General features: G+C 38.3%; 1 protein-coding gene and 1 pseudogene across 2 annotated transcripts; both read left to right on the forward strand.

Moving 5' to 3' along the window:
- Nucleotides 1-5,804: 5,804 nt before the first annotated feature.
- On the forward strand, nucleotides 5,805-10,554 carry LOC142639040 (uncharacterized). Of its 2 annotated transcripts, none has more exons than XM_075813135.1 (3): nucleotides 5,805-5,922; nucleotides 6,106-6,290; nucleotides 9,966-10,554. In XM_075813135.1, exon 3 carries the CDS (start codon nucleotides 9,982-9,984, stop codon nucleotides 10,396-10,398), a length of 417 nt encoding a protein of 138 aa, XP_075669250.1. In that variant the 5' UTR covers nucleotides 5,805-5,922; nucleotides 6,106-6,290; nucleotides 9,966-9,981; the 3' UTR covers nucleotides 10,399-10,554. The 2 variants fall into 2 exon arrangements, with proteins under 2 accessions (XP_075669250.1, XP_075669255.1); XM_075813140.1 differs by having other exon boundaries at nucleotides 5,853-5,922; nucleotides 6,135-6,290.
- Nucleotides 10,555-12,125: 1,571 nt separating this feature from the next.
- On the forward strand, nucleotides 12,126-13,508 carry LOC142622006 (putative carboxylesterase 2; annotated as a pseudogene).
- The last annotated feature ends 7,714 nt before the right edge of the window (nucleotides 13,509-21,222 follow it).

The following is a 21,222-nucleotide window of genomic DNA, read 5'->3' on the forward strand; positions in this document are numbered from 1 at the left end:
GACCCTTCAGCGGTTTTTGGTTTTCTGTTATCTATTTTCTTTTCTTTCTTTGTAATCTTTAAAAAAAAAAAAATAGTATTAACAATAATGACACTTATTATTTTAATCTACATTTTATTACTGGAGATTGAATGTCTTCTGAGTTAGTGTTGTCAGGTTTTATTTAATTTAAGTGGTAATGCATTTGCGGTACTTTAGCTAGGGTTGATTTTGTTTTGTTGCCTTCTCGATGAAACAAGCTTCTGAGTAGTCTTGCTCTTTATTATTTATTATTTTTTCCTTAAAATGAAAAAAAATCTTATAATTTAAATTTGTTCTAAACTATTTAGCTGGATTTCTGTGTTTTTCATTTTTCTCATGTAGGAGGTCAATGTCAGGAACACAAAGGGTTTGAGCTTTCATATAATACTTGTGCATCTTTCTTCTTGTCTTGATTCTATTGATGTTTTCTTGCTTATAATGGAGCCTAGTTATATTGTGTTAGCAACTCTATTTCTAGTTTCGGTTGTCACATTGTGTATGCAGGAAACGATATATTTTTTCTTGTACTTCACAGCTTAAGCAGCTGAGTCTGATTTTGAGATAAATTCTCTTTTCTTCCCTTTTGTTTTTCTCTCCTTCAAGCATAAGAATAATAAGGATACATTCTTGTTGTTTTCTAATACTTGGGTTTGTGACTGAATTTCCTAGGTTTCATTTTCGAGAAGGATGATAATTCTTAGTCTTGCGAAGTGTGGGTTTGAAATTTCTATTGCAGTTCTTCTCCCTTTGTCTTGCTGTCTTATTTCATTTTTGGTCATTATCTGTTGGCAGCCTCAATAATGAATTCAGAGCTTAATCAGTCAATGCCTCTTATTGGTGTTGGCCAGAATTATAATCATAATGCAACCTGAGTATGGTTGATGTTGGAAAGCTTTGCTTTCTCTTCTCTTGGCATTAGTTGGGCTTTCTAGGAGTTCATTGGTATGCATCGTAATTTGTTTGCTTGGATTGTTGCTAATTTATTTCCTTGTCCCCCAATATCTTGGCAACTAAGAAGAGCTAGGCTTTTTGAGTTAGAAGGATTTATCTCTAAATTTGTTGCATTCTTTGAAATGTAGTGGTTCTTTCATTTGTTGTTTGGCAACTCTTGTGATTCTTTGTGCATGTTAAAAATATATTCCTTATATGTCTCTACTAGAATTGCTATTTTTTTTTTTGTGCTTGGTAGCTTAAGCAGCCAAGCTTGATTAGGTGATAATCTCTTTTTTCCTCCCGCTTTCATTATTCTCTTTTGCAATCATGTGAACTTAAATACTTTTGCCTTGTTTTAATTTCTTTTGAAATATATAGTTCTTTCATTTGTTGTTTTGCAACTTATGAAATTCACATGTTAAAATTCTATTCTTCGTTTGTTTACAGGATCTGGGTCTTTTTTGGGTTTAACAGCTTATGAAACTGAATTTCATTTGGTGATAAGCCCTCTTTTCCTCCTGCTTTCATTATTCTCTTTTGCAATTATAAGAATTAAAATTTTTTTGGCTTGTTTTGATTCTTTCTAATGCTTGGGCCTGTAACTTAGGGTTTGGTTTCCTGAACAGACAGCCGTAAATTCACGTTGCGTCTAGTGAGGGCTTGAAATTTTTCTTGCATTTCTTCTTGTTTCTTTGTCTTCTCTTGCTTACAATTTGGTTATTCAGTTTGATTGTGGTAATGCCTCCTGATGTTGGGGGACAGGTAGATTAACAAAGATCATGACCTTAATATGGTTGCCGAGGGAAAATGATACAGTTTTTTGCTTCATCCTATTGTTATTGGCATGAGTTAGGCTTTCTAGTAATGACTCGGTGCATGGGGTCTTTTTAAGCTATTTGTCGAGGGACCGGCAGATTAACAAGAGTCAAGGAATGACTTTGTAAAGGTATTTGTTGTTGCAAGCTTCTGTAGATTAGTTTGTTCCTTCTATGGGAGCATAAATATGTAAAGTTTCCTTTCCCTTGTTGTTGTTTGGCTGGTAAAGATGGGTCTAAAATTTAAAAAGTCTTCTCTTGTTCTCTTGATTTCACTTTTTGCACATGTCTTCCAATATATTGTTCCCTTGAAAGTAATACTAGTTCCTTTTTCCATTTGTTGTATTGATTTTGTTGCGGTTTTTTATTTTTATTAAGGTTCTGTTGCAGCAAACTTCTGTATAGATCGATTTTGGTTTTCTACAAGAGTTGCGTAAGTATGCAAAGTTCTTTACGGGTGGATGATGTTTATTTTTTTCTTTTGTGATGAATACTTTCATATTTCCTGCAATTCTTTGTATGCAGGTGAGGACAAAGACAATTTTTATCTTGATATGTCTACTGAAGAGGAAATTTTAAATTTTTTCTTGATCTCATATTTCGTTTATGAGTCTTTTAATATGCCATTTCCTCAAACTTGATCCTATTACTTGTTTGACATATGTTTTAGGTTTTGGTCCTTGGGAGCTTTTTTCAGACGTGTTGGTGTAAAGTCGGTTTTTCTAGTTCAATTTTGTTCTCTTGAGCCCAAATATGCAATTTTTTCTTTCCCTTATTGTTGGTTGGCTTGGTATATATGATACTAAAAACTTGAAGTCACTTTGTGAAAGAAATAGGGTGCTTGGATTGTGGGTATTTGATTCTGCTTTTGCATAATTTAAACTAATTACAGAACTACTTGGCATGTTCATCCTGTTCCCTTTTTCTTCTGCTTTTTGCTTGCAGTTATCGCAACTTGTTAGGACTTGAAATCCTCAATCTGGGCATTCTGGATGGCTACCTCTATTCTCTTTTGATTAATTTTTCTAATACTTAAAATTGAAGTATATTGTTTCTGCTTGTACATATATTTTTTAGTTCATCAGCCATTTCTTGGCATTGTTTTCTGGAAGGAGAGATAGATCTAAATTTTCTTCTTCATTTGAGTGGAGGAGGTTTAAGTATTAGATTATGGTATTTTTGAATTCCTATTCATTGGGTGACCAGGGATTTCGATCGTGCTTCTTATTGTCTTAGTGTTTTGTTTCTAATGTTATTCTCTGCTTTTTGTGATACTTGCTCCATATCTAATTTGGATTTAATCTGGCATTGCTATTTATTGGTCACAGGAAGTTGGATTTTTCCCCCCTTTGGGCAGTTTAAGTAGCAGAGTTGATTTGGCAATAAGATCTCTTTTCCTCCTATTTTTGTTTTTGTCTCCTACAATTATTTTGATTTAATACTTTCTAATAGTATGGCCTGTGATTGCTTTTCTAGGCTTGGGTTTCCAAGTGGATTTTAAAGCTTTCTTGGAATTACATGGATTTAAGTTTGTCTCTGGATATCTTAGATTTTTTTAATTGATATTTTCGTTACTGAATTGGAGTAGCCAGATGCATCCCATGTTGAACCAAGTTTGTTATTAGTCTGAAGATTTCAAAACTATATACTGGAGCAACAGGTTCTGTGTAACATCTTATGTCTTTCTTGTACCTTTTCACCTTTTGTTTAGTATTTGAAGTTTTTCCCTTTAACATGATCCTGTTCCATTTTGATTTATTTTTGTGATTTTGGTACTTGGCAGTTTTTAAGGTGTTTATTGCTGCAAAGATGAGTAAATATTCCTTTTCCTTATTGTTTGGTGGCTGATATTTGTAGTGTGTGTATTTTAGGCTGCATTTCTGCAGTTTTAACTGATTCTAGCACTGCTCAGCATGTTTGTTACTGCCATCTACTTGAACTTATTACAACTTTTTAGAATTTAAGATAATTGATTAATTCATTATTCATTAAAACCTCTTATGTTTTTTGGAGCTTTGGTCAATATGGTGATTTATTGTCTTTTTGTAGTCATGTAAGATAACAGTAGCTTGCTTTAAACATGTCTGCTATTTAAATGCCTTTAAAGTATAGGTTGATGCTTCCTTATGAGTTAAGTTTTCTGGGAATTACATGGAGAACTTGCATCATAATTTGTAATCTTAGGTATTGTCAATTTATTCATCATAGAAAGTGAGTGGGCTGATCCTGTAAATATTGAACCAAGTTGTTAGTCTTCAGTCTTTTTTATTCTGGACTCTGTTATTTGAGCACTGAGAAACACTTGTGACTTTATAAGCTGGTGATGTTCTCTTTGTGGTTTTAAAAACACAATGTTGATAATTTAATTTTGATTGTTTACAAGTGGCAAAACTGATTTCAACGTTATTGTATTTATCTTGTAGAAATGAGTACTTCCTTCAAAATTTTTTTTTGTCAACTTCTGCAATTTTGGGAGTGTGTTAAATCTCAATCCTTACATGTCTACAGGAAGCAGATATTTTTTGGACTTGTGGCGGAAGTTTGATTTTGCAATAATATCTCTTTTCCTCCTGTTAGTGTCAGCCTGTGACGGTATGAAACTTCCAGTGTAATTCTTTTCCCATTGTACACCTGTCTTGTTTAGTTTTGATGATTCTATGTGGGACAACTCATCTCTTATTCAAATGTGGGAACTCATTCTTACTTGTATGGGACAGGTAGATTGACGGTGATAGTGACCCAAATTTGGTTGTGGAGATAGAATCATACAGGTTTCTGCTTTGTTGTGTGATTGGCAATAGTTTGCACTTTGGCTCCAGGAGAATTAAATGGTTTTAGCTTAGTCTTTGTATTTGCATCAAAGTTTATAACATTAGCACTGGTTCCTTTTTCTACTACCATCTACTTGAACTTATCACAACTTTTTTGAACTTGAGATTTCGATCATGAATTTGGTTATTTGCTCTACCTCTTTATGATTTTTGGAGCATTTGTCAGTATGGTAATTTATTGTCATTGGCAGCTTTACAAAATATAAGATCTGCATGTTTTAAAGACTTGCTATTCTTTAAATGCCTGAGAAGTGTGGGGCTGTGCTTCCTTACGTCTGCTCTATAGTTGAGTTGGTAGGGTCTCACGGTTATACACAGTTTTCTCTTGAATTCATGTATTGCTTATGAGTATTTTAATGTAATACTCCTTTTAGCATGATCATGTCCCTTTTTCAATTTATAATGGATTTTGTTGCTTGGCAGTTTTTGAAGGCCTGTATGTTGCAGCAATAGCTCGATTTGGTTCCCTTTTTTAGGAGTACAAAGATGTAAAATTTACTTTGCCTCGTTGTCTAGCAGGTTATTATGTGTTCAAGAATTTAAATTCATTTTGTAAATGAGAATTGGTTATTGCTTTGTTTGTATGTGGAAACAAAAATGTTTGATTATTTAAACTAGATTTGCATGCTGGAGGGAAACTTGTTGGGCTTTGTGGAGCCTAGTTGTGTTTGATCAGGATTATGACCCGACCCAAAGTAATATTGTTACAATTTTTAATGGGAGATTTTTTGTTGTTTTGGAGATTAGGGTTTTCATGTTGTTTTGAGAGAGAAAACTGTACTGCCACACTATATTTTTTTCCTGAGAATAGTGAAATCTTTGCAACTCTGTGGACGTAGGCAAATTGCCTAACCATGTAAATACTGTCTTCAAGTGTCTTGTGTGTGATTATTTTTCTTTGGTGCATGTTTTTTTTCTATTTTTTGTATCTCACAGATTTGGGAATTTCGTGGATATTCCCATCAAAACTATGATTTGGGCTTTCTTGTACTTGAGAAACAGAGTTTTTGTAAAAGTTTTACTTAAAAATTAAAAAAAAAAAAAAAAAATGAAGAAGAGTTTGTGTGGATGTCTTATCATCTTTATCATGCTTGGGCTGTGTAATTGACTGCGACAATTGAAAAACTCTTTCTTTTGTTCTCTTGATTTTACATTTCTCTTATATATCTTTTGATATACTATTTCCCTCAAATGCGTTTAATGTTCCTGGTTGTACAGTTTGTTTTTATTGATTTTGGTGCTTGGCTACTTTTCAAGGCATTTGTTGCAGTAAATTTGGCATAAAGGTCAAGTTTGGTTCTCTGACATAGGAGGATAAATATGTAAGCATTCATTTCCTTTGTCAGCTGTCTGGTAATTATAGTTTTAAAAAGTTAAAAATTTACTTTGTAAATGAAAATTGGTGTTAGCATTGTGTGTGTATTTCAGGCGTTATATATATGTGGTTTTAACTAACTTAAACTTTCTTTTCCCTTATCGTTAGCTGACTGGTTTTGTTATCTTAGACTGTTGCTGATTGATTTCCTCATCATAGAATGCACTGTGTAGACCAGTCAATATCTGACCAAGTTGTTATCCTCAAGCTTTTGTTATTCTGGAGTTGTATTAGTTGGGCACTGAGTGGCACATGCTTCTTTATAAGCTGGCTGGCGATGTAAACCAGTAACACATGTTTCTTTGCATTTTTCTAGTAAGTAGTTTATTGTCCTATTCCCTCAAACGTTATATTATACTATTTGTTGTTCAATTTGTTTTATAGATTTTGCTCCTTGACAGTGGACACTCTCTTAAGGGCACATTTGTTGTAGTGAAGTTGGCTTTTCTAGATCAATTTGATTTTATTCTAAAAGAGGACAATCCATTATTGTTGCTTGCCTTTACTTCTGCCATCAAACTTTCCCTTATCATAGCTCTTTAGAATGTTTTGATCTTGTAAAGAATTCTTCAATTTTTTTTTACGCAACTTTTGCAGTTTTGAGTGTGTTAAAATCTCTATCCTAACTTGTCCACATTAAGCAGACTTTTTTGGGACATAGAAAACAAATGGTTTGGCGTGTTTGATTATGTGATATGATCTCTTTTCTTCCTTTTTTCATTATTCTCTCTTACAATCATAAGAGTTATAAATATAATTTCTAGCTTGATTTTACTTCTTTTTAAATTGGGCTTGTGTGTTCTTTTTGAAGCTTTGGTATCCATGAGGATTATAAATCCTAGTCTCACTCTGTGGCAGTTTGAAACTTTCATTGCAATTGTTTTTAATTTGTGCTGCAGTCTTGTTTAGTTTTTGTTCATGCTGTGTGGGAAAACTAATCTTTTATTCAATGGTAATGCCTCTTATTTGTATGGGACAGGTAGATTGGTGGTGATTGTACCTAAATATGGTTGTGGAGATAATAATGCAGGTTTTTGCTTTGTCCTGTGATTGGCATGAGTTCATCTTTCTGGGAATTAAATGTTTTTAACTTGTGTCTTTGGATTTGCATCATAAGTCATAACATTAGAATGTTATTGATTGATTTTTTTGGTCATAGAAAGTGATTGAGCAGATGCCACCCATTTCCAAGCAAGACTTTTTCATAAGTTGGTGATGTTAGTTTTGTATGCTTGAACGGAAAATGTCTGATAATTTTAATCTTAATATGTCTGCAAGTGGGGAGTTGTGATTCGGGCTTTTTTGTACTTGATTTCCAAGTCATAGAAAATGAGTGAGCAGATGCCATCAAGACTTCTTTATAAGCTGGTGATGTTTGTTTTATGGTTTTGTGATGAGTACTTTCCTAGGTCCTACAATTGTTTGTGTGCTGAGACAAAAATGTTTGATTATTTAAAGTTGATATGTATGCTGGAGGGGAAATTGTGATTATTTAAACTTGATATGTATGCTTGAGCAACAGAGTTTAAGAGCCTGTGAGTTTCTTTCATTTTTTTGCTAGTTAAGAACCATTTTTTCTTTTAAAAGTCAATAATTATGAGATCTATTAGTGCTATATGACCAAAATTAACAATATTATAGGTCACTGTGCAACATGAAGTCAGTATTGTATTGTTAGTGCTGTTTTTGTGAATCTTTATAGGATTCTGACTTGTGTGTAAAGATGAGCACACACATAAATGAACACACACTTTTTAGAACTCTGCCACATTGGTCTTTTTGTAACTTAAAACCTAGTTCACGTTTGCAAAAAAACATTCCCGGGTTTGGTTTAATCAAGTTTTTGAAAAGCTAGCTCCAGCTAGTCAAGTTTTGTCAAATCACTGAGGCTGTTACAAGGTTCCTAATCATTGATTTTATTCCCCCTTTCAAAGGACTTGTGTATATTACATAGTTGGGTAGGATAGGACTTGAGTCTTCAATTGACTCTCTTGTCCCATCCTTCTAGAATTTTTGTACTTAAAAAAATATTAATTTTCATTATGATTGCAATTAAGTGATGAAACCCACTCATTATCCGTCTTGAGTAACTTTCTAAAGAAATAATGTTTTTTTCTTTTAATTTCAACTTTAAAAATTAATAAATAAATGGTTCATTTTCTAAAAAATTTACCCAGGCCAAGATATGAATATCTATTTATTTCTGAACATTCTTTTTAGATATGGCCTCTACATCTGCACATACATTAATGATGGCAAAACTATAAGCACTTACTCAAGTAGTATTTCTTATTGGTTGCCATTAGCAAGACATATATCTTGCCCCTCGTATTTGAGTAATATTAATACTGTCAGAAAACATGGAAATCTATACAGCATAATATATAAAAACTTGGATTTGAACTGGTTTTTCTTTTGTTAATTTGTGAATTTGATATATGATAGTATCAAATAATAGAAAGGATAAAGAAAGTAAATTAAAATCAGTAAAAGGAAGATGTAAACATTATGTTGACTCTGAATTATGTTTTCGTCATAATCGCCTAGAAAGCAAGTCATCCAGTGGGTGAGTCCACTCAGGATCTCTATGGTATGCGTGATCAGATCTATAACTTTATTATTTGGTTGATTGGTGAATGATATAAGATCATTATATTCGTAGTATATGGGTCCAACTGTGATGTAGTGAGTTACTAAGTGCTAATCAGTATTCTCATGGAAGCACTCAAATTAAATTAAAGGGAGGGAGGGAATAGTATTAGTAATAGTCATAGTATAGTTTACCCTTGAAAAGGGAGAGTAGTTAGCCCTGAGGTTTGAGACAACACCAAGGTGATGAAGAGCAAGCCAACCATTTGGCCGGGTAGTGATATCTGCTCAGGTTGCTCCGATTTTTCTAATACCACACTTTTAATACCCTTCCTACACAACACAACACAACACAGCACAAATACATATTTCATTTTTCTTTCTTTGGTTGCTCACTATGTATTAATTTATAACAATATGTCTGATAACTAATGGAATGGTAAAAAAGTCAAGTAGTGAATGGTGAATATTAAGTATCTATGAATATTAAGTGCCTGTGCCAACTATTACAATCTCTATCTCTTCCACTTCTTCCATTTTCTATTGTCTCATATGATTTAATGTCTCTGTGGATTCAGTATTTGACGCAGAAGAAGAAGGAATAATAATACATGTTTTTAGATCAAACTCAATAGTCAACATTGTAAATATAAACTGATTAAAAGATTTCCAAGTTGAACCCACTAGCACTAGTATGCGTGTAGACTTTTAATTGGTTTAAGAATAAGAGCGTTAACTAATTACAAATGGAACACTATATAATAACTTCTATCTTTCTCTTTTCTTTCTTTAAATATTATTAATATAGAGCGTTAACTAATGGTTAGATTGTTAATGTATGGTATACACTGTCAAGCTAATGGATTGACTATGAAAGAAAGAAGCAAATGATTAGTTGCTAAAATGCTATGTTGTTTCATTGAAAGTTTCTGATATGATTTTATTGTGATCCTTTTCTGAATTTACTTGGTTTGAGTGCCTCTAACCCAAACACTGTATACAATTTTGGTCAAATGTTTTTTTTTTTTGGAAGCATGATCTATCTATGAAAACTCCAATGTGATGTTGCACCTGTCAAACATGGTGTTTATTAGTTTGCTGCTTGCTGGCTGTAGACTTTGTGTCTGTAAACATTGCAACATTATATTTTCCTAGTGTAAACATTGCAACATTATATTTTCCTAGTGTAGACATTAAAACATTATATTTTTCTAGTGAAATTTATTGCATGATATGTGAATGTGTGTGAAATGAACTTGGGACTGGGTTATGGGGTATTCATTGCACCAAACAACAAGGGACCTGTAATTCAAAGTGACAGTTTGTGGAACAATGCACCTAGGTCATCTTATTCCTAATGATTTTTTTTTTGGTTTTTTGTTTTTGTTTTTGTTTGTATAGGTGTTGTGTGAGTCATATGGATAAAGAAGAAAACATTGAGATGGGTTCTGGAGAACAAAATCCCAGGTGGAGTGTTTTTTATGGGGTTAAGGTTATTCCAGCAACGCCTAAAGCTCTTATGGCAGAGATTGATACGGCTATTTCTAAGCTTGAGTATGCTCCTGCTACTGCTAGGCTTGAATCCCCTTCTTCTTCTTCTGTATTAAAGAATGAGAGCTCAGATTCGAGTCCAAGGCCTCAATTTGGTGCCCAACTGGCGGGTGAAGCTTACAGAGCAGGACGTGCAGCCTTGGCTGCAGCCAAGCTTGATGAGGCTCTTTACTCTTTGAACATTTCTCTCTCTAAATGCCCACCTGGCAAGACTAATGCTGTTGCTAAGCTTCAGTCTCTCATTGCTCTTACGTCTCAGCAACTCCACAAGTCTCTCATTTGAACTCCTAGGTACTTTTTTACAGTTTTAAAATTTTGTGATTTTTATACTTTTTTTGTTAATTTAATGATGTCATATAACATGTCTCTTTGAACCAGTAATGAGTAAAAAGGACTTTTTAAGTTTATTTTTTGCATGATGGTTTTGATTTTTCTTCATGCCTCATGGTGCTGTTTACAATCTATTTGGATTAGGAAGGGGGAAGGAAGTGGAAAAGAAAAAGGTAAAAAAATGCTTAAGCAAGGAATCTGATTTCTTAAGCAATTCAGCATTTTCCTTTTCCATTACTTTACCCTTTCCAAGAGCTAATCAGGTCCAAACGTTTTTATACTTCCCACTGCCTCCATAACCTTCTGTATTGAGTTAAAAACCAGGACAGCAATGCTTAGAAATATAGGTTTTGTATCCATTGATCTTATAAATTATTGTATAATCTCGCAAATCTAGGTCTTTTATATGCTTCCATAATTCTAAAATAGTGACTAGTGAGGTACATTTTATTAAACAATTTGAACATTAACAATTCAGTGAATCAATGTGCATGAAATTAAAATGGAGAGAACTTTAAGAGACACTTTAATCTCCCAAATAAATAATTAACCTGGACTTCAGCTGTTATTAAGCTAAAGTCATTGTCTCATTCATTTTAGGAACTCAAGAAATATTCCTACTGATTAAATGTTAAATTTATACTTGAAATTTTGGTGTGAGGTTTTTTATTTATTTATTTATTTTAGTTCGATGGGAAGACTGGTTCATGCTATATGAGATGTTTCTCTAAACTAACCATCAACATTTATTAACTCACACTGCATTTGTTTGTGTTTCTCATTTCCTAGCTTGTTTCTTGAATTTGTGTGTTTGTCAACCTTAGCTCTTTTTCAATTGGTGTTTGCCTGGAGTAACTTTTATATTATTTTATTTTATTTTAATGAACTTGATAAATCACATATATTGGTTGCGGATCTTTTTATTGAGAACCTGTGCAATTGATTGGAGACCACATGTTGGGTCACTAATGGGAGAGAGATGAGGGAGGGCCCTTAACACAATGCTGCAGGATCTGATTGCTTGTATTATCTAAGGTGTGTAAAATTTGATTGCTATATACTTACCGTTTGTTAACGAATTCCCACATATATACTTGGTCCTTGTACTGAAACAGCTTGGCAATTGAGATCATATTGTACAATACTTGTATTCTTTTGCCTTGATACGTCTTTCACAACAGTAACCAATCTCTAGAAAAACAGTTAGTACATGGACACAACATTTTATACAGAAGACCTCTTCTTTCATTTTGAATTTCAAACCTCAAAAACATTTTGCTTCCAATGTGTGAAATGTGACATCATGATGATACTAGCACAATTTTCTGTGAAATGTGACATCATGATGATAACTAGCACAATTTTCTGCTTCAAATATGCGCTTCTCCTATGCAACTGGCAGTTGAAAATTCTGATTCTACGTTAGAATTTAGATAATCTAGTACCAACACAATCTCATCTCACTTCAACGTAGTTGCCACGCAAAACATGACTACATTTTCGATGCACGTTTTGTAGAAATATTAATCTTTTTTCACTTTGGGGGAAAAAAAAAACAGAGAGATAAAAACTTGATGAAGACTGAAATGACCTTGAGAAGAAAGCCATCTTTGACTATTCCATGATAAGAAGAAAAAGTCAACATACCATCAGCAAGGTCCAAAAATCAACTAACTAGCTAGCTAGCATTCAAAGACCAATGACCAAGTGAAAGTCGTATATGTCCATAGGCACAAACGAGAGGAGGAGAAACAACTCAAAACTCACAACACACTTCCTCCTGTCTCTCTCTCATTCATCATCCATGGACTCAAGCAAAGCAGAAATAGCTCAAGAGCTTCCCGGAATGATACGAATCTACAAAGATGGTCATGTAGAAAGGTTAGTAGAAACTGATTTTGTTCCAGCATCAAATGATACCATATCAGGTGTCACATCCAAAGACATAACAATCCTATCCAAATCCAATATCTCTATCTCCGCTCGCCTTTACCTCCCTACAAAAGTTGCCAATCCAAACCAAAAGCTTCCTCTACTTGTTTACTTCCATGGTGGTGCTTTTTGTCTCTCTTCCCCATTCACTTCCAAGTACTACAACTATGTTAACACTCTTGTATCTGAAGCTAACGTTGTTGCAATCTCAGTGAATTATAGGAAAGCCCCTGAACACCCAATTCCAGCTGCATACGAGGATTCTTGGGCTGCTTTACAATGGGTTGAGTCCCATTGTAACAATGGTGGGCCTGAGGCTTGGTTGAATGAGCATGTGGATTTTGAGAGAGTGTGCTTAGCTGGAGAAAGTAGTGGTGCTAATGTTGCTTATAATTTGGCTATGAAGGTTGGAGAGACCCAGGCCCAGGCTCAATTTGGGCTTAAGATGGACCTTCTTGGGGTTGCTTTAGTCCACCCATTTTTTTGGGGTTCGAACCCTATTGGGTCAGAGGCCCAAAACCCAAGTAGGAAGGCCTTGGTGGATCGGTTGTGGCCATTTGTGTGCCCAGCCCAACCAGATAATGATGACCCATGGGCTAACCCGGTGGCAGAGGGTGCACCTGGCTTGGCCCAGTTGGGGTGCAGGAGGGTTTTCGTGTGTGTGGCTGAGAAGGATATATTCAGGGATAAGAGGGTGTCTTTTTTATGAGGCATTGAGTAGGAGTGGATGGATGGGTGTGGTCGAGATTGAAGAAATAGAAGGGGAGGATCATGGGTTTCATTTGTCTGATTTGAAATGTGAGAAAGCTAGGGATTTGATCAAACACTTGGCTGATTTTTTCAATAGGGACATGCCTCCACTGATTTGATTTGATTTGATTTGATTGTGGGCTCTTGCAGTTGAGGAAAATCAGAAGCTGTAGTATCCTTTGTGCTTTTTTTTTATTTTTTATTTTTTTTATTCCATTTGAAGCTCTAAGCTTTGTCGTTTTTGTTTTGTCTCTGTTAGGCTTTCTTCACGTAAAGCTTTGTCATCACTACAACATGTGTGGTATGTACAAATAATAATATTGTTTTTCTTTTCAAAAAGTGGGACAAGAGTATTTAGGTTCAATATCTGTGTGTGTGAGACATGGTGGTGAATACATGCTGTAAGTGCACAATTGCACCTGAACCCAAGAATAGTTATGGGCTCAGACCCAATGATTAAACAATAAGAATTTGTAGAAGTAAACCTGCGTTAGAAGTGTATGAGGATGAAATGACAAACTAAAGATTCCAAGATTTGAGACAAAAAGGAGTAATGTAAATAGGCACTCCTGACGTAAGTTCGAAAACTGTTCTTATATTATATCTCTCTCTTTTTCCTTCTTCTTTTTAGGTTACAAAAAGTTCCGTCCCGTTCTCGTTCCCGTCCCTCCTTAAATACTCCTCTTTTTAATACTTTATCCACGTGTTGCCCCCCAATTCCTCCCTTAGCCTAGATATTTCTTTTCTTAGTGCCTTTGAACAAGAATTCAGTTTCCCTTCCACTGTTTAAGTGTCACTTCCTCATTAATGCGGCCGGGGTGGTAGGTGCAGGTCTTTAATGTGGAGGTAGCAGCCTTTACCTTTGATATTCTTCCAACATCGGCGCTTCTAGGACATTCAAGGGTTCTCTCCCTTTAACCGTTGGTCTTGACCGTATCATTCCCTAATCTTTACCATGAAGTCTCGTGTTCTTTGATGTCATCCGAGGGGAAAACCATCCTACCGGATCCTGTGATCCTCGGCGTATAGGCCGACCCATAGCACCAACAATCTCTAACCCTGTGGTCGTCGGCCTTCTTTAACAAGGCCCAAAAGGCCCACATTCCCACCAGATCCTTTTGCCCCACACAATAGCCCCTCAAAACTCTAATTTTCGACATCCGAGGAGAAAAATAGGGTTTTGATCCGACGAGAACTCGCTCTACACACTTTATAAGTGACGACACGTGTGGAAATCGTTTCGCGTCCCGTAAGATGACACTTGGCGGTTTCATTTTCGAAAACGCGCGCATTTATTACCGTAAGTTACTCTTTGTCTCCCACGCTCAACGGTGAGATGGGCATCCAACGGTTCTCCTCACTCCACGAAATTTTAGGCGGGACGTACATAATTTTCGAGGCCGCCTTTTCGCACGTCGTGACGCTTCGGAACCTCGCGCCTTCATTTAAGTCATCGTGGATCAATCCCATCAAAACAACAACAATCATTCTTCACCAGCGAAAAACGTGGAAACCCGTACCTTCAACCTTGTAAGTTCTTGCTCTCTCTAGTCTTGACCTTTTCTCCTCGGATACATCCTCGGCTACCAATACAATCACTCTCCCTTTTAAAGTTTAGTCTATCGTCTCTCCGTAATGGGAAGATTCAAGTGTCTAGTTGATACCGCCGCCGGGATGGAAGGCTTTAGAGCCAAATACCATATTCCCGCCGACGTAGGGTTAGAATACCGCCGCAATGCCGTGGCCGGTTCTAGGAAAGAGGGAGAGGTTATCATTCCTATGATAGCCTTCATAGAGGGTGGGATGACCCTACCAATGAAACCCGTAATGAGGAGTATCTTCGCAACCACCGGTTGTGCCCCGACCAATGCCTTCCAAATGTTTTTAGAGTTTTAGGTAGTGTAGATGCTCTAAACGAGCGTATGAGTTTAAACCTCACATGGCACGATGTCGTGTTCCTATATGAGTCCCACAAACTCTCTAAGGTAGGCTATTATATGAAATCTCGGTCTAGCACCGTTAGGCTAATCTCCCGTCCGCCCAAATCAAACAAAGGCATGAAGGACGACTACCCGATCGTGTCCGGAACCGGCACGACGGCCTCCATCGCCCCGCTCGGGGGGGGATCCAGGTGCGACACCATAGGATTAATCTCCCCACAACACAACTTCTCCTAACACACACACGTAAATGCGTATTTGTATTTACTTAAATTCGTTAAATATTTGTGTGAATCGACCAGGTTTGTTTGTTTGATGTCTTTTTTGCGTATAAGCAACACGTGCGTCCTCGTCTAAGTCACCGTAACGTTGCCGATCTAAACCGAGTACTTCGCTCCGAGGTATTCGTTAGTGCGTACCTACAACTCCGGGCTGCTCATCTCATTCTAGGATACACCCCCTTTCCAAAGACTTTCAGAGATAGAGGACGCCATTATTGCCGGCGACCGAAGACGGAAGAGGATAAACGTAGCTCGGCCCCATTTTTTGGACGACCGTGACCTCCCGACGCTCCCGACACTATTTTGTACAACCGGCCGATAGCAGCAGTCCCCTCGCCATACATTCACAAACAACTCGTCGTTCCAGAAGAGGAGGTATCTTCTTCACACACTCTTGACGACGAGATAGACCAATTCCATCTTGAAGACACCGAGAGACCTCGCGGAAACCGCTTCGTGGTACTTTCCGACGAGGAGGAAGAAGCCACCGAGGCCTCCGGAATCGCAGGGTTTGTAGTTGCCCTTCCCGAGGACGAATCCGTAGAAGGCATGGGACGAATGGAGGGTCTTCTCACTAATAGGGCTGCCAAAGTTGCAGAAGAAGAAAACAGGACGTCCCAAGTTCCCCAGCCTTACCTCCTCCTCCTCCTCTAGCCGAGCCAAAACTACCACTCGAGGATCCCAAGAAGAAGAGGAAGGGAGATAATGAGGGGACGATTACTAAAGACCCCAAGAAACCACGCCAACAACTCCCACCGGCCCAGCCAGAAGCCGGACAAAGGCAAGGGTAGAGCCCGTTCACCGAACTTGGGGAAATCGTGACGAGGCCGTAGTGCACCGAGCACCGGCCACTTGGTCCCCCGATCTAAGGCCGGACGGCGCTCCTATCTCCCGTCGGGCCGCATAAGGGCAGCTCAACAAGGCCACGCCCACCACCCGGCCGAGGTCCTAGAACGCCCTCTTCTCGCCGCCCAAGGACATGGAGACCTTGGAAAAGATGGGCCAACCACAACTATTCCTCTCTCTAAAAAGAGACTTAGCACCGGTAAGTGTTTCTCCTTTTAACAATATTTATAAGTAAATTAGTTTTTGTTATTCCTAACTCCATCATGCTTTTTTACGTGCTATTCAGAGGTCTTTGTAGCTGAAAAGTTTATTGAAGACGCTCGGAAAGTAGCCGTGGCCGAGCTCGAAATTAGGGTGGAGACCGAGAAGTCCTTGGGTACAGCCCCTTGCCGAGAACGAAAAGCCGACCTCGGAGGTAGCAGAGCCGAGGAGAGAGAAGAATGGGGTCGAGTCAAACTTGAAGACAATGAAGACCCGGATAGAAGGACAGCGCAAGCTCCTTCATGCAAGAGATGAAGAGCTCTCCCAAGCTCAAAAGGAGTGCTCGGATCCGAAGAAGCAGCTTGGCGCCGATGAAAGAAGAAGCCAGCTCCTTCCAACTCTCTCTTCAAGCCGCGAAGGTGCAAGTTTTGATGAAGGGGTAGCCACTACCGAGGAGCAAATGACAGAGGAGTTCGCGGCTTTATGCCGCGAATACCGTCAAAAAGTATGGGGGAAGCTTTAAACGTAGCAGAGTTCCCGCCTTCGGATTTGAGGAAGTCCGAGAACGTTTGGCTTCCCCTAGAAATACAGGAGATTGAAGAGGCTCCCGCCGCTATTCCTACCCCCGAGACAACTCTTCCCGTCCTACCTCCGATGGTCCCACAAAGAAATTCCTGATCCTACGTAACCTTCGGTTCCAATAAAGAAAAGGAAGGAGGGGTGGATGCAGAGAGGGACTTGAACCGAGATAGTGGAACCCAACGTCCTTCCACCAAAGACAACGGATAAAGGAAAGCAGGTTATGACTCCTTTTGAGCCGGAGTTGAGAAAGACCGAGGGCACTAGTACCTCTCGAAGATCCTCCTCCAACAGCTTAGGACTTAGCTTAGGGCTTCTTTTTTCATTTTTTTTTGTTTTTGAATTATATATTGTAATGTATATTCACCTTGATTAATGAAGAACAATTTCGTTTGCTTTTCACTTGGATTGTGTCCGCTTTTTCTTTATTCTTTATGTACTTATTACAAAAGTTTTCCCATTAAGTCATATCGAAGTTTCTCGTAGCATAAAAATCTAACTCCAAGGATTGCATAGTCATAACTTTCACATAATCATGCGTATATTATTAAAGATTTAATACAAGGTGACATGGTTAATTCCTTTGAATAATACCTCGATTAAAAAGGAAAGAGGACTTCATATAACAATTAAGCCCTTATAATGCATAACACCGTTTTTAGTAGGTTGTAAGATCCGAGTTAATAAACGGTAAGGTATTAACATCCAGGCATAATCGAAGTTAAGTTTAATCAAAGTCATAGTCCGAAGATAAATCTTAAGCAATCTTTCGTTTAATTCTTCAAAATTGTAACCGTAAATGGTAAGACATCAATTTCCTCAAGGTTTGTGGTCCGAGGACTACACTTAACCAAGTTTCGTTTGATTCTCAAAAATTGTAACTTCAAATGTTAATTTTCCCAAAGTAGGAGGTCCGAAGACCCGCATAACTAAGGTTCGTTTAACAAATGACAAGACATCAATTTCCGCAAGGTTTGTGGTCCGAGGACTACACTTAACCAAGTTTCGTTTGATTCTCAAAAATTGTAACTTCAAATGTTAATTTTCCCAAAGTAGGAGGTCCGAAGACCCGCATAACTAAGGTTCCGTTTAACAAATGACAAGACATCAATTTCCACAAGGTTTGTGGTCCGAGGACTACACTTAACCAAGTTTCGTTTGATTCTCAAAAATTGTAACTTCAAATGTTAATTTTCCCAAAGTAGGAGGTCCGAAGACCCGCATAACTAAGGTTCTGTTTAACAAATGACAAGACATCAATTTCCACAAGGTTTGTGGTCCGAGGACTACACTTAACCAAGTTTCGTTTGATTCTCAAAAATTGTAACTTCAAATGTTAATTTTCCCAAAGTAGGAGGTCCGAAGACCCGCATAACTAAGGTTCTGTTTAACAAATGACAAGACATCAATTTCCGCAAGGTCCGTGGTCCGAGGACTACACTTAACCAAGTTTCTGTTTGATTCTCAAAAATTGTAACTTCAAATGTTAATTTTCCCAAAGTAGGAGGTCCGAAGACCCGCATAACTAAGGTTCGTTTAACAAATGACAAGACATCAATTTCCGCAAGGTTTGTGGTCCGAGGACTACACTTAACCAAGTTTCGTTTGATTCTCAAAAATTGTAACTTCAAATGTTAATTTTCCCAAAGTAGGAGGTCCGAAGACCCGCATAACTAAGGTTCCGTTTAACAAATGACAAGACATCAATTTCCACAAGGTTTGTGGTCCGAGGACTACACTTAACCAAGTTTCGTTTGATTCTCAAAAATTGTAACTTCAAATGTTAATTTTCCCAAAGTAGGAGGTCCGAAGACCCGCATAACTAAGGTTCTCGTTTAACAAATGACAAGACATCAATTTCCGCAAGGTTTGTGGTCCGAGGACTACACTTAACCAAGTTTCGTTTGATTCTCAAAAATTGTAACTTCAAATGTTAATTTTCCCAAAGTAGGAGGTCCGAAGACCCGCATAACTAAGGTTCTGTTTAACAAATGACAAGACATCAATTTCCACAAGGTTTGTGGTCCGAGGACTACACTTAACCAAGTTTCGTTTGATTCTTAATAATTGTAACTCCAAATATAAGAGCTAGCCATAACTTTAAAATATTAATTGACAAAAGCTTATTTGATTAATAATAATACCTTCTAAGGTTATTTACATTCCATGGACGTGGTACAACTCGTTCATCTAGGTCACTTAGCCTATACGACCCTATGCCTCGCTATTGAAACAATGCGATAGGGGCCTTCCCGCTAGGTCCTAGTTTACCCCATGCCGGGTTCTTAGAAGTGCCTACAACTTTCCTTAATACAAGATCACCGTGTGCAAGTGGCCTTAGCTTCACGTGAGCATCATATCCTCGTTTTAGCTTTTGCCGATAATAAGCCAATTGGACCATAGCCGCCTCACGCCGTTCCTCAAGTAAATCAAGATCTTTCTCCAAAAGTCCCCGGTTATTCTCGGGCTAAAAGAACTTGTCTTTAGAGTAGGAAAACCAGATTCTAGTGGTATCACCGCCTCGGCTCCATAAGTCATAGAAAATGGTGTCTCTCCAAAGGACCCGCGTGGTGTGGTCCGATATGTCCACAGAACATGAGGGAGCTCTTCTACCCATCCGCCTTTCGCATCATCCAACCTCTTCTTGAGCCCATTGACTATGACTTTGTTAACGGCCTCGGCCTCGCCCATTCCCTCGAGGATAAGCTGGGGTAGAATATCTATTTATGATACCCATGTCACCACAATATTGCCTAAAGGCGTTGCTGTCAAATTGAAAGCCGTTGTATGAGACAAGAGTGTGCGGTATACCAAATCTAGTAACAATGTTTTTCAATATAAATTTCTTGGAATCAACATCTCGGATATTGGCTAATGGCTCAGCTTCAACCCATTTAGTGAAATAGTCCGTTCCCAAGAGCAACCATTTTTTGTTGCCATCATCTCTCGGAAATGGACCGACAATGTCCAGGCCACATTGTGCGAAAGGCCAAGGGATAGACAGTGGGTTTAGAACCCCTCCATGTTGGTGTATATTTGGAGCTAACCTCTGACATTGATCACACTTTCTCGGCATAGTCCCGAGCCTCCCTCTCGCATATCGGGCCACCAATAACCCCGAGTAAGGGCTCTATGAGCTAAGGACCTTCCCCAGTGTGACTCCCACAAATTCCTTCATGCAATTCCTCCAAGAATGATTCTCGTTGATTCAGTGGTGTACACACAACAAATACGGTCCCGAAAAGGATCGTTTGTATAGCTTCGGTCCTCGGACAACCGTAAACGCGGCGCCTTTCGACGTACCTTTTCTCGCTTCAACTTTGTCTTCGGGAAGGATGTCATTTTTGAGAAAAGATATGATCGAATCCATCCAACTAGGACCAGGCCTTATTAGATGGACGCGAGGTGCGTTAGCAGCTATAAGAGGAGGTTCTACCAAATCCTCAACGAGAATAACCCTTGGTAGACCTTGAGCCGAGGATGTTGCCAACGTAGCCAAAGAATCCGCATGAGTATTTCCACTCCTAGAGACATGAACTAAGGCAAAGGAGTCGAATTCAGCTCGCCGACGCTCGACTCCGCCAAATATTCCCGCATTCGGAATCTCTAGCCTCCATGGTCCCCATGACTTGGCCGACCACTAATTGAGAGTCCGAGAACTCATGGATTTCCTTGCCACCCATCTTATGTACCATTCGCATGCCTACCAAGATCGCTTCATACTCGGCCTCATTATTAGTAGCCGAGAAAGCCAATCTCAAAGATTTTTCAAAGACAATTCCTTCGGGGACATTAGAACAAGTCCAACGCCGTACCCTTTATGATTAGCAGCCCCATCCACATAAACTTTCCAAGCCGAGGGCGATACGGCCGTGATCACACCAACCGATTTTTCACCCATGTGCGCTACCTTTGAAGTTTCTTCTAACAATGGCTCAAGCAAACTCGCCACCAAATCAGCGAGGACCCGACCTTTCACCGAGGTGCGAGGCTTGTACTTAACATCAAAGGCTCCCAAAATGGTTCCCCATTTTGCCACTCGCCGAATAATCAGCACTACGCAACACAAACTTGAGCGGCAACCGGGTCAAAACAACCACAGTATGAGATTGGAAATAATGAGGAAGTTTGCGCGTGGCGTGGACTACAGCCGAAGTGCTTTTTCCAAGGGCAAATAGCGCACCTCGGCTTCATTCAAGGACTTACTAACATAGTAGATCGGCCTCTCGCACTCCATCTTCATTCCTT

This window comes from Castanea sativa, chromosome 1, assembly GCF_040712315.1.
Source record: "Castanea sativa cultivar Marrone di Chiusa Pesio chromosome 1, ASM4071231v1".
Taxonomy (NCBI): Eukaryota; Viridiplantae; Streptophyta; class Magnoliopsida; order Fagales; family Fagaceae; genus Castanea; species Castanea sativa.